General features: G+C 26.8%; 4 protein-coding genes across 8 annotated transcripts; 2 read left to right on the forward strand and 2 right to left on the reverse strand.

Moving 5' to 3' along the window:
• Window positions 1-138: 138 nt before the first annotated feature.
• LOC122526509 lies at window positions 139-2,971 on the forward strand. The gene is made up of 3 exons (XM_043649952.1): window positions 139-393; window positions 612-1,551; window positions 1,641-2,971. The coding sequence occupies exons 1-3, from the start codon at window positions 238-240 to the stop codon at window positions 2,801-2,803; spliced, it is 2,259 nt and encodes a 752-aa protein (XP_043505887.1). The 5' UTR covers window positions 139-237; the 3' UTR covers window positions 2,804-2,971.
• On the reverse strand, window positions 2,971-4,860 carry LOC122526544 (enkurin). Of its 2 annotated transcripts, none has more exons than XM_043650034.1 (6): window positions 4,779-4,860; window positions 4,506-4,564; window positions 4,244-4,327; window positions 3,660-4,071; window positions 3,428-3,574; window positions 2,971-3,355 (listed from the first exon to the last, which is right to left on the reverse strand). In XM_043650034.1, the coding sequence occupies exons 3-6, from the start codon at window positions 4,324-4,326 to the stop codon at window positions 3,170-3,172; spliced, it is 828 nt and encodes a 275-aa protein (XP_043505969.1). In that variant the 5' UTR covers window position 4,327; window positions 4,506-4,564; window positions 4,779-4,860; the 3' UTR covers window positions 2,971-3,169. The 2 variants fall into 2 exon arrangements, with proteins under 2 accessions (XP_043505969.1, XP_043505960.1); XM_043650025.1 differs by having other exon boundaries at window positions 4,487-4,564.
• LOC122526525 (17-beta-hydroxysteroid dehydrogenase 13-like) lies at window positions 4,725-7,100 on the forward strand. 4 transcript variants are annotated; one of them, XM_043649986.1, is made up of 9 exons: window positions 4,725-4,849; window positions 5,052-5,174; window positions 5,302-5,477; window positions 5,569-5,745; window positions 5,821-5,970; window positions 6,079-6,160; window positions 6,225-6,411; window positions 6,504-6,629; window positions 6,729-7,100. In XM_043649986.1, exons 3-9 carry the CDS (start codon window positions 5,334-5,336, stop codon window positions 6,793-6,795), a joined length of 933 nt encoding a protein of 310 aa, XP_043505921.1. In that variant the 5' UTR covers window positions 4,725-4,849; window positions 5,052-5,174; window positions 5,302-5,333; the 3' UTR covers window positions 6,796-7,100. The 4 variants fall into 4 exon arrangements, with proteins under 4 accessions (XP_043505921.1, XP_043505941.1, XP_043505947.1 ...); XM_043650006.1 differs by having other exon boundaries at window positions 6,228-6,411; XM_043650012.1 differs by having other exon boundaries at window positions 6,246-6,411.
• Window positions 7,101-7,767: 667 nt separating this feature from the next.
• Window positions 7,768-13,517, reverse strand: LOC122526554 (symplekin). Its single transcript, XM_043650045.1, has 16 exons — window positions 13,183-13,517; window positions 12,859-13,055; window positions 12,491-12,724; window positions 12,119-12,405; window positions 11,818-12,047; window positions 11,552-11,737; window positions 11,016-11,461; window positions 10,654-10,926; window positions 10,372-10,555; window positions 9,990-10,231; window positions 9,732-9,910; window positions 9,480-9,640; window positions 9,255-9,390; window positions 8,803-9,167; window positions 8,641-8,718; window positions 7,768-8,557 (listed from the first exon to the last, which is right to left on the reverse strand). The coding sequence occupies exons 1-16, from the start codon at window positions 13,234-13,236 to the stop codon at window positions 8,471-8,473; spliced, it is 3,339 nt and encodes a 1,112-aa protein (XP_043505980.1). The 5' UTR covers window positions 13,237-13,517; the 3' UTR covers window positions 7,768-8,470.
• Window positions 13,518-13,586: the final 69 nt, after the last annotated feature.

Genomic DNA, 13,586 nt, shown 5'->3' on the forward strand with positions numbered 1-13,586 from the left:
GTTTTGCTTCCTGCTATATATATGGAAAAGGATGAAGATATGTCTGAAGTTGTCGTTAACTCGTTTATCCAATCACCGCCACTGTCGATAAAATATCACGTGACTATTCATTAAACGATATATTGATACCACTTCATATGTCTAATACAAATTCTAATAGAATAGTATAATAATAGTCTAATAGAATCTTTTAATCAGTATATTTCTATATCAAAGTTATTCGTTGAATTTTTACATATGTCTATATTGCATGAAAAACAATACAGTAATGTGATGTCAGTAGAAGAAATTTGTAATATACCATTTGCTCCATTGGTTACTACATTATTTGCAGTTCAATGGACACCGAATAACTTTATATCTGTTATTACAGAAGAAGGTGTTCATGTATTAGTAAGTATAAAATTAATAACAAATATGTAATAATATATAGAGACAAATATAAAATAAATATATATATATATGTATATGGTTCTATTCTGAATGTATTCATTTGAATTTATAATATTATTGAAAATGTTTAGAATAGATATCTAATAATTTTAATGCATGTGCATTAAATGAAATAAAAATATACTTTGAAGTTTCATTGATTTAATCCATATTTTTAGGAATTAGTACCTACTCTGAAGGATCATCAACCAAATGCTACATTTTCATGGTCTTTTATATATGCTTCTGATTATTTGCCTGCGTACGCATTTATTAATGAAATAAATTCCTTGACATGGAATATAAAACGCAGAGAAATATATTCGCTCTTAATAGAAGCTGCTTTGGTACCTAAAATCAATGATGCAACCGATGTATTACCAAAGATAATTGATGTATCGTGGTCGCCAGAAAATTTAATTCATCCTAGGAAGTCTATGCTTGCAATAGTAACTTCTGTCGGTGCTGTTGAACTTTTACATAAAATATATAATGTAAGAAATTGGTATTCCTTATGTAATATTTCATCTATATGGTTACAAACGATTGAAGATAGTATTAAATCTAATTTTAATAAATGTGAAAAGGAAGAATCACGTTTTATAAGCATACAAGAAAATCTTAGACGACTGCAAGCTTGTGCAACGACATGGAGCGAACTATTTAAATTAGAAAATACTTATTATGCATACTTTGTAACTGCTTTTCGTAGTTCGGATATAGTGATTTGGAAAATTGATCAAGTAACTCACTCTACTGAGAATGTAACACCAACCATAATATCTAAAGTACATTTAAATATGAACACAAAAATAAATGTATTATTATGGTGTACTATAAAACCAAACACATACTTAATTATTATTGGATGTTGTAATGGCCAAATCCAAGGTCTTCTGTATAATGGTGATAATAAATGTTTAGAGAATACAGGAGTAGAAAAATATTATAATTATTCAGATCATATCGTAGTCAAATCTTTACTTATGGTTTCGCAAAATGAAAATGGAATGCAATTTATTGCTTGTAAAACTTTCTTTATCCTACTGTTTGGCTTGACTAACACGGGTAAATTAATGTCTAAACATTACTTACAAATAGAAGGATTTTCAATCTCAGGTATATATACATATATAATTAAATATATTTTAAAATAGAATAAAAATTAAAATTTAAGTTAATTAAAAATCGTAAATTATTACTTTTAGGAATCACTGTTATTGCTGCTGAACGTGTTTTAATTACTACACAAAATGGCATAATGTATATGTTTGATACGCAAGACAATAACTTAAAAAATATTCCAATAAATTATAAATTATCTCGTGCTCGTGTTCAATATTTAGGTCTTGCTTGTTCTCCTAATCATAGCATGTTAATTACTGTAACTAGTCCTAATAGTATATTTGATCACTTAGTAAATAAAGAACCAAGTATATTATATATATTATCCTTAGATGGAAAAGAATGGGATCCAATGAATATAATACAAAATTATAGCAATAAGAATTCGAACTTACCTTGGGATTGTCTCGAATTAATCAGACTCAAAGCTGCTAAAGTTTTAGATCCAACGAGTGTGTTACCTAAAGTACCAAAAAATTTAGAATCCATTCCATTATATGAATTAAAAATATCAATGTGGCTGTCACTTATGACTGAAGTATTAACAAAGAAAAAGATAGTTCAAGAAATCGAATATGAAGAAGAAATAGCAGAAATTCAATCACTAATTTTTATTCGTTGTGCATGTGCATATATCGATCGTTTAGTAAGTAAAACACATTTGTCAAATGATCAGAAAACGTCTATAAATCTGCTAAGAATGTATTTGGAAATTTATCTCGCTGGTGAAGAGGGAGAAGAAGAAACAATTACAACAAAACATGCACGAGAAGCATTAAATAAAACATCTCATTTTAAATTAAAAGTGGAATCATGTAATCTATGCGGAGAAATGTTTACTGAAATACCTTGGAAAACTACACAATGTCCAAGAGGACATATATTATCTAGGTGTGCTTTAACCCTTCTTCAAATTCCATTACTTCAATTTCGAATTTGCCGAATATGTGGGAAAGAGTATCATCCCTGCTTAGACCAAGAATATGAAGAAGTACTATGTCTGGTTTGTAATATACCTGCTTTATATGATGGCCGTTTTCTAGATACACAAGATTCGGTATTATATGCAAGAAATTTATCAAAACCTCCAATACCCTTATTAGAATTATCAGAAAACCAAGATCCTGAAATGTTTGAAAACTCATCATATACAGAAGAACAGCAAATTGAGGGAGAATCTTCTTCGATAGCTAATTATGATAAAGATGAAACTGCTAGTACTAATGAAAATTGGGACATGATTTGATTATTATACAATAATTTGTATATTATTGTATAATAATTATATATATTGTAAATACTTTTTCAACACAACCCACCACTTTTTTACAGACACGATTTTAGTGATTGTACATTTGTTTTATCAATGCTATTCACTATTATGTAATAATAATATTAATAAAATAAAAAACATTTATATTTAGTAATACTTGTATATTTTGTCCGTTCTCTTTTTGACTAATAATTATTATTTTGCATACTTTGCTTATTACAAAATTTAGAAAAAATGTATATATTAAATATTTCTCAGCTAGTTAAAAATATGATCAATGATGTAGCCTTTCGCATACTTATTTTTGAATACTTATTAATGTACTGTTTTGCTTTCTTTTCATTCATTTTCATTATCATTAGTAACACATATGTAAGAATGTCTTTCAAGAATTGTAATATCTTTCTCAAGTTGCTGTAATTCATGTTCCAGTTTTGCCTTTCTTTGCACTTTTGGCGGAGTATCAATTATAAATGGTAAAGATTGAAATTGTTTCATCATTTCGTCCCATCTTCTTTTCATCCCCTATTAAAATAAAAAGATAATTATTAATATAAATATATATTTATAATATCAATAATTTTGATACATCCATACATCTAAAAGTTCTTTTCTTTCTTCTTCTGAGATACAATGGTATTTAGGTTCATCGATACAATGATCACTTGATTTATCTTCTCTTAACTCCTTATCAACTACTTCACATCTTATTTTCTTTACACTTTTTGGAACTTTTCCAAATCCCTATATAAATGAATAAATTTTAATAATAAAAAATAAAAATAATTGTTAATTATTTACGTATTACATGCTTATAGAAACAAAATACCTTCCTATGTATATAAATTGGATACAATCCACTAGATTTTAAATCATGAGTATCTCCGTAACGTGTATCTACATATCGTTCTTTAGGAATAAAAGCTTGAGATTTCTTTACATCAATAATATTCTGTTTTTTAAAATTAATACGACCTAATTTAACAGGATCAACAGGCAACTCTCCACATTTCTCTTTTATTTTCATTTTCACTGGCACCCACGATGGTAACTTTCGTTGATATTCTGGATTACGAATATGTATATGTTTTACATCTGTTTTGCAATATTCTTTCCGACTTCTTTTCTTCAAATATTGAGATGGTAATTTTAATGGTACTTGTGGTAAACCAAATGTACGGTGTGCATATTTTTCTTTTTTAATTTCTCTTTTTATAGGTTCATTATATTTAGAAATATACCTTGAAAGAAAATAAAAGCATCGTTCTAAAACCGATACATTAAAAATACATGATACAATCTAAGATGAAAAAAGTAAAAAAGTAAATGATGAAAAGTTTTCAAAAGAAAAAAAAAGGAGTATCTTTTTTATAGTTTTAATTTAATATTAACATAATATTTTTATAATGTTACCTCTGTCGTTTTTCATATTCTATCGGAGGACCAGGAATCAGGTCTGTAATTACTTCATCTTTTTCTGATTCTACGGATACCATTCTTGTAAAAAAGAAACAATATACAATTATACAATATACAGAAACTTGTGAGTAATATTTCGAAAATTATATTAATATAAGGTACATCACTTCTAATATTAAAAATCAATCATGAGATGATATAGTAAAACGAGTAGAAAAAATTATTTATTATACAAACTGTTTCGTTGCTTAGTTACCCAAGGTTGTTGATCAAATCATTTTTGAATTTGAACACGTTTCCGCGCCATTTTTGATTCTGAAAAAAATATATTTAAAATTATTATACAAAAAAGCTTTCTTTTTTAATTAAATTTCTTTACAACAAGACGGATACATTACATTTATAATAATTAGGATAATACTAAATTATTAAATAGAATATTAATTTAAATAAATTTATATGTAAATAAGTATTACAAATGTAACGATTCATGTTTGTTGGTTAATACATAATACTAATAAAGACTTACTTGTTACTATCAGATAATATTTATCATTATATTGCCAGTGTTCATATATAACGTACATATTATATACAAAGGTATATTCTAATGAATAACTAACAATAAAATAATCTATATGCTATTTAATTATATTATATTTATTTGTATTTTTAACATATATTATTGTAAATGATATCAATTATTATTATGTGTATTCATATGTGTATTAAGAATTGTATATGTACAGCAAGCACAATAATTTATCATAACAATAATTAATTTTACTTATCTTAATGTTAGTAGGTTATGTATGACACGAATGGAAAAATTTCAAACTTAAATAATTACGATGCAGTAGCTAAAAGTCGATTTGTGAGCTGATATCTTATCAGAGTAAATTTTAATTCAGTATTTTTTTATAAGGTATGATGTTTAATCCAACGAATATAATTTTAATTTAGTTTACACATTATATATATTACATTTAATACTAAATTATAATTACTAGTATAAAAAGTTATTTAGTAAAATTAAAATTTTATATTTACAGAAAAGGGTATAGAAAATTGCAGAACAACAAAAATGTTCATCAGATTATATTCACTGTTTATTCTTGCGTTAGATCTTATAACGCTATCACTTGGGATATGGTTTACAATTTTAGTTTCTTTATATCGAACTATTAGACCACCATCGTTAAAAAGTCTTAATGGAGAAATAGCAATGGTAGTAATATTTATAAAATATATATCTCAAAATATCTGTTATTCACATAATTATTTCAAATATTTTATTAATATTGTATTTTATAATTTAGGTTGTTGGAGCTGGAAGAGGAGTAGGCAAAGAAATAGCTATTCAATTAAGTCAATTAGGTGTGACTGTCGCTTGTGTGGATATCAATGCTGAAAATTGTAAGGCGACTGTACAACGTGCTATACAATTATCGGGCAATGCAAAATCATATATTTGTGATGTGACGAATGAAGATCAAGTACATATTATTTGCTGCGTATAATAACGCATTTATAGATACACTATGGGTTTTATAATATGTATACTTTTGTAGGTAACTGGTACGGTAACCAAAATTATCTCAGAAATGGGTGAAATCACAATGCTGTTTCATTGTTGTGGTTTTCCTAGTCCACATGCATTAATACGAGATCCACCAAAAATAAGACAAACCATTGACATTTCAGTTCTCAGTCATTTTTGGGTAAATAATAATAGCTATATTTAATTCATCGCATACATAGAAATTATTTTCTCCAAGCTAAATTATTACATATAATATAATTAAAAAATTATATAATTTACATTTTAGTTATTGGAGTCAGTGTTGCCAAGTATGAAACGAGCAGAGAGAGGACACATTGTAGCGTTATCTTCTGTAGCAGGACTTTCTGGTATTACAGACAAATTATTTTTACAATTCGTATACAAATTTATGTAATAAATTGTTTTTTGTAGCAGGATTCTCTGGTATTACAGGTGGTAAAGGATGTATTCCTTTATCTGCTGCACAATTTGCAATTCATGGTCTAGCAGAATCTTTACATACAGAATTAAGACATTCTAATAGTAATATTATTATTACTCTAGTTCATATATACCCATTTGTTGTTGGAGCAGATTTAGTAAAAGATATTCGATTTAGGTATGATTTTTTGTTAATTTTACATTGTTTTAACATCCCAATATTGGGATAGATTTTAAAAGATAGATAATTTTATTTTCGTTTTATTAAAGGATACCTAGTTATTTTGGAACAATGGTTGCTTCAGAAGCAGCTAAAAAAATTTTAAATGGTGTTCGTAGAAATTATACAGAATTTAGTATACCAGGGTACCTGTTATACATTGGACTTGCACTCAGGTAACACTTCTGAGAATATTCATTATATATTTTTATATGTACTATTTAATGTCATATGATCAAATTTTAATATTAAATATTTTTTGTTTTTATTTATAGAATGTTGCCAAAGAAAGTTTCTTTCATGTTAAGAGACTTACTAGATACTGGAGTTGATTTTGGATAATAGAAAAATAATTTCTATATTGTCCCAACCAACCATGGCACATTTACTTTTTATTATTAATCAAAACAAATTTAGATGTATTTTATTATTCTATTTTTTTAAATTTACATATATCATGAATATTTGGTACAATTTATAATCATTTAGACAAAACATTAGATTAGGATGATCAATCTTAATAATCTTAAACTTGATATTTGTTATCAAGCTCATGCCTTGTATAAAAATGAAACAACCTCAGCCAGAATTTGGTTTAATTCTTAAATACAATGTACGTTTTGTAAAATATATTCAATACTCTCTCATTTATGTGTGATAAATCAAATGATTAGATTGACCTCCTGTATCGATATTCTAAAAAATGTATTTCCTAGAGACAAAACAAAATTTGAAATAGTTGTTGAAAAATTGTACTATTTAAAACTTCAATATTTACGCGAATCAATATATTGAATTAAGATTCTTTTACAATAATCATTTATTATACGCGATCTAATGTTTAAACAAATCAATTATTTTTTAAATGTCAGTTTAATATAGTACACAAATGAAGAATATTGTCTAAAGTAATTTTAATTAATCGAAATTATGAATTTGTAAATTGTATTTACACGAAAGAAGAGAGCTTCGATGTTTATTCGTCGAGTTCAAAAATAATACTAAATCTTTCAAAGTTATTCTAGCTAGCTGTATTAAGGAGACTATCACCCCACTGTGAATTTAAGAGTAATGTTTACTCTAAACAGCTGATTTTAAATTAATTATAAAATATCCTTCGTTTAAATAAATATATATTTTTATTTAAATAATAAAATTATATTCCCGATTATACAAATTATTTAATAATTAATATTCATAGATAATCTTTATATATATATATATATATATATATATATATATATCGAAAAATTTAATAAAATATTATTCTTTCAGAAAACATTTAAAAGAAAGATTAATCACGATAAAAACTCATTTGATTAGTTTTCTATTTATTATTTGACTAATTAGCTACTCTTTGGTTTTATTGGTGTTTTGAAGCATGCCATTTCTCTTCAACAATAACATTAAAAACATTTTAGAATGAAAAATTAGATATTCTTGAAGTTATCCGGGCGGCTCATTCAAATGTAATGTGTACATATGTATGATTATTATTACATATAAATAAACGTTGTAAAAAATTATGTGTATAATCTTATATTTATTTTGTTAGGTCTTTAAATCTAATTAATCAAATTCACATAAAAATCTATATTAAATTGATGATTGGGTAACAAACATCTTTTTGGCATGAATTATGTTCGTTAACCGATCATCTACTGTACATTCATTCATTTTACGATCTGATAAATATGAAGAATTTCATAAAATATAAAATATATTCTGTGACATAAAATATTAACCAACATAGCACAATATTATGGGTACAAATGAAGTGCATTTTGTTTGTTTGTTGTGTTTTATATATATAATATATACAGACAAATTTTTTTACTGTCAATTATGAAACAATTCTGCCTGATAATAAAAGAATATTAATATTATATTATAAAATAGGATACCATAACTAAAATATTTTATGATGAAAATAAATTATGATTCATAATGAGAATTCATTAAAATTAAGACATTTTAATGAAGATATTTCAGATTCTGAAATTGAAATAAATTTATGCTAGTCTAGACCAGGGGGAGCTGGTTCTGATAAATCTGTTTCTGTTGTTTCTGGTTTTTGTTCACCTGGAAAATCACCAGGAGGTGCCTGTGCAAATTACAAAATTTAATATAATTATTATAATAATTATTTTTAATAAATAAAATTATATAATATAAAAATATATTTACAATATCGAATTCATCATGCATTTCACAAGATGATTTCCCTTGTATAATATCCATTATGGATTGTGGAATGTGTGCTTTCTGTAATAAATATATAGTTAATAAGCAATAGTAATATATATAAAAGAGAACTATTAGCACTAGATGTAAATTAGTAAAAATTACCTGATTTTCAGTAAATGCTTCAACATGAGATAGCAAAGGTGCTCTTAAATTTGGAGCCATTTTTAATGCTTCAAGCAATTGTGTTGATGGTAACTGTAAAATAACTGCAAAACTTTGTGGCTTTGTACGTTCGCAGCATTTAACGAAACCTTCCCAAACTTTAGGTTGTTTCCATACTTGTTTAACTATCAAACGCTGAAGTATATTCATAACAAAACCACTAAGTCTAGGATAAAGGGCTAAGCTTTGTATAACCGTACGCATTAATAACGTAGGTAAAGGTGTCATTTCCATTAAATGTTGTATTACGACGGCAACAGTTTCTTGCGTGTAAACTTGATTTTCCGCAAAACATAAGGAGGTTGCTGTAAATTAGTATAATTTATATGGTTAAATAAAGAAGAAAATATAAATTATTCTAATTAATATAATGAATTCATAAAATAATATACCTTTTATTATAGTCTTCAGTTCTGCTTTGCTAGGATCGATATTGTGCAAAGCTATCAATAATTCTGCAGGCGTAATCGGAGATGTATGTAGCACACCACTATCATTGTTATGTGTGCCTAGAAGTCTATTAAATACCTATCAAATACAGATAAATTGTATACATTTAATATTTTAGCATTGATTCAAAATTATTGATTAATTAACTTTGAGAAAAATATATTTACCTCTTTAACGACAATAGGGTTTAATTTTATTAATTTAGGAAGAGCAGCAATAACTTCTTTTTTGGTTAAACCATTTAAAACAGGTATAAGAAATCTTACATCTGATACTCTTGTCTGATATAATTCTCTTACTTTTGCTACTAATTCTGCGCTTGGTATAGCTACATATAAAATAATATATTACGGTTATAAATCAGGAAAATTTAAATGTTATAAATCATATTGTATAAATCAAACTTTCAATTCACTTACATTTTTCTGTAAGAATATGTATAATTCTGGTGACCAAAGTTTCTGCTCCTTTCGGACAATTTTCAACAAGTGCAAGTAATTGTGGACTACCCATTCCTAATGATCTTACAGGTCCTTCAACTAATCTGAGAACCATGCGTTTTACATCTGCTCCCATTGATGTGTACACTCTTGCTAATCTAATAGAAGATATATTACATATTTTATTTTTTGATTTTGCATAAATATTTAAGAGAACTCATATGAAGGAATACTAACTCATGAATAAGATCTTGATGTTCGCTTAATAAAGCCAGATATAATCCTAAACAAGCTCTGGTAGTAGATTCTGTCCATTGATTTTCTGTTTGAGGTCTTCCTCTATCTTGACCAAAAACTATTTCAGGAGGAGTTTGCAAACGTAAAAAGCCTAAATAAAGAACTGCATATTCTTCTATAAGTTTGCTTAATTCAGGTCGGGCATATAATTGACAAACCAACTGTATTGCTGCTTCTCTTATCTGTTAAAACAAAAAATAAAATCATAATTTTAAAATATAATTATTTTAAATATATTTATCAAATATATAATATAATTTTAAGAAATAAATCAGTTAGTAATTGTACATTTTATAGTAATATAATCACAAAAACAATATACCGCATTGTTTTCATGTCCTGTATGACATAAGAGGACATTCAGAAAAACTAATTGTTTAGTAGGTCTTCTGATAACCATTTCTTTTAAAAGTTGCAATGGTGCAAGACCTTTTGTTTCGTCTGATGAAACCATCTTCAAAGCCTCTACTGCATCTTCCGTAATTAAAGGTGCTTCTAAATACAATCTATAGAAAAATACACATGATTATATTTGATTTTAATATAAAAAAAAATATAGTATTACATATAATAAAATTAGCATATGATGAGTAAAGACTATTACCTATACAATAAAGTATCACGATCCTTGCCTTGAACCAAATCTATTGCAGAAACTAAAGTACATAACAAGAAATTGTAGGCTTGGTGTGGAGCTTCTTGTGGCTTCGTACTTAAGGTTGTTCGTCTTTGAAAACCTTGCAATAAGGCATATTCCTCGTACAACCAACCTAAAGCTAAATCTAAGCGATTTCTCATATCATCCGTAATATAATGAAGTACTGCTTCTTTAATATATGGATTAAAGGTTGCTGCTAAAGTTGTTAAGATTTTTGACCTATAATATTAAGTAATTACTTAAATAAATTAATATCATTTAATTTTTTTCTTAATATTAATTCATATTAATATCATTAGTCATTATACCTTACAGCAGAAACACCACCAAGAACTGCAACTTTCTCTGCAAGTAGAATTCTGTTAACTGCCATTAACAACATCGTTTCTTTTCCCTCTTTACTAAGCGGTTTTGTAACTTCTGATAATTTTAAAGATTTCAAACGATTCCGTGCTTTGGCTAACGATTTTTCATGTGCCTCTAATGATGCCTTCGCCTCTTTTTCTTTCTCTCTATCTTTTTCACGTTTTCGTTCTCGTTTTGCTTCAGCCACACTAATGGTTGGATTTTTTATCAAATCTTCCATCACAGCGTCTTCATCTTTGGCATCTTTCTTACTTTTCTTTGCCTTAGCTTGTTTAATTTGTGCAGCTAAAAGTCTTGCAATTGTTTGACATTGTACATTTATATCAGTTGTTGAAGTTGGCTGATATTCTCTTTGAAAAATGGTCGTCATAGTATCTGGAACCCATGCCTATAATATTCAATACATTAGAATATTTCAATGATTTTATATAGAATGCATTATAATGTATTTTGTTACAAAAAAGAAAAATGTACATACCATACTGTCCATTACTAATTCTGTGGCTATTTCTACACTTAATCTTTCCGCTATAAAACTTTCAGAGAGTTCAATTAACTCGGGTAATTTTGGTACTAAAACTGGATTTGCTACCACTTCAGTTTCTTCAGGTATTAAAGAAGTATCTACTTTTGCACGCTTAACAGCAATTGCAACTGCTGCTTCCTAGTAAAATAACAATAAGAAAATGTTTAAATGTTATATTTAAATTAATTTATTATACATTCAATTAAAATGTAATTTACTTGTTGACGTTTTTTAATGCGCCTGACATCTTCTGGCTTAGGATAAGCTTTGATAATTTCCTGTTCTTTGGCACCAAGCTGAGCTAATAACTTAGCAATAGTTGAAGCAAATTCTATACCAGATGGATGTTTCATTAATCCAAGTAGAGTAAGTTTCAATTGCTTTTGTACGCTTGTTACTTGAGAATCGGACAAGGTTGGAGGTAAATCATGTTGTAACTTCTGTAAAGCTGATAAAAAATACCTAATTTAATTTATGTTTATATTTTTGTTATTTCATTAAATCAATGCATTAAAGTACCTTGAATTACACTAGACATAAATTGTGGTCTAGTTTTAGCAATTAAGGCCAAAGAACCCATACATGTCATTAAATTGACACTACTGACATGTGGGGATCCATGAAATTTAATAAGTAAATCCATAACATGGTTTGCTTCTTCTTCTAATTTCCTTCTGCGAACTATCTTTAATGTCAATGGAATATCTTCAAGAGAGAAATCATCTGGTTTTTTTGGGGCATCAGAATCTGGATAGGTTTGAATCAAAACAACTCCCTCTAAAAATTTAACTGCTTGTGTTCTAATACTGTAATGTAATGTTTTTAATAATAATTTTAGCAATCTGTTTGTTTGATTTATAAATTTTACTTTGATTTGTATAGATTACTTACCCATCATTGTCACTATCTATCATATTAATAATTTGAACTTTTAGACAACATAGTTGAGACCATGCCATTTCCATTTCTAATGTTACAACAGCAGCATAAGAGATCCATTTTAAAGCTGCTCTAAGAATTCTTCCACTAGCTCGAAGAGCTCTTTTAGCTACTACCGGTGCTTTATCTGAGACAAGTCTTAATAGTACTGGAACTATTCGTGGTATTGTTTCTGGTTGTTTTACACTAAAATTTATATTAAGTATTTGCGTTAGATATATAGACATATACGTTACTTAGATATATATTATGAAATTAATTTGGTAAAAATATATTATATATCTAGTAAAATATTATAAAATAATATTAATGATAATTACCCTGCTTCTTCAATAAACCCTGTAATTGTCTTTCTCACTTCAGCAGCTCTGTCTAAAGAAAATTGCATAGTTTCATCCAAATACAATGGAAGTAATTGAAGTTCCTTATTACATAAAATTTCTTGGACTTTACATAAATTAGAAACTTTTACATCTACATCAAGGCACGTAGAAGCTTCATTTAACCATTCAACAACCTGAAAATGAATAAATTTTACAATAAAAATTTATAAAAATTTACACAACATCAAATGGCAATGTATACAATTATACATGTATATATGTAATTAATGTCATATTAAAAAGTGAGGTTATATTACTAACCAAATCACCCGGCCCTTTTTCCTGCTCTGATCTTCTGTGTATTCGTGGATCCATCTTACTTGTAAATAATACGAAAATAAAAAATGTATTTTTATTAAAATATTAATGTAAAGAAATAATCTTCCAATATTACATAAAAAATACACATAAGGCCACTAATCTCATACAGACTATATTGTTTAAAAATAAAACATTTTTTTATATATATATACAAAAAGATGAATCTTCGTTATATATTATAACGTGATTTATATATATTTTATCATATATTTATGATAAATAAACAACAACGTATTCTTAATACTCTACTAAAAATTCACTTCTTCCGCCATTTTGAAAATTATACGGAGTTCTTACTATTAGTAGAGAAATTAGAAACACATTGATAGTGATTGGATATAACC

The sequence above is a fragment of the Polistes fuscatus genome, unplaced genomic scaffold (genome assembly GCF_010416935.1).
Source record: "Polistes fuscatus isolate 324 unplaced genomic scaffold, CU_Pfus_HIC Scaffold1, whole genome shotgun sequence".
In the NCBI taxonomy this organism is placed as follows: domain Eukaryota; kingdom Metazoa; phylum Arthropoda; class Insecta; order Hymenoptera; family Vespidae; genus Polistes; species Polistes fuscatus.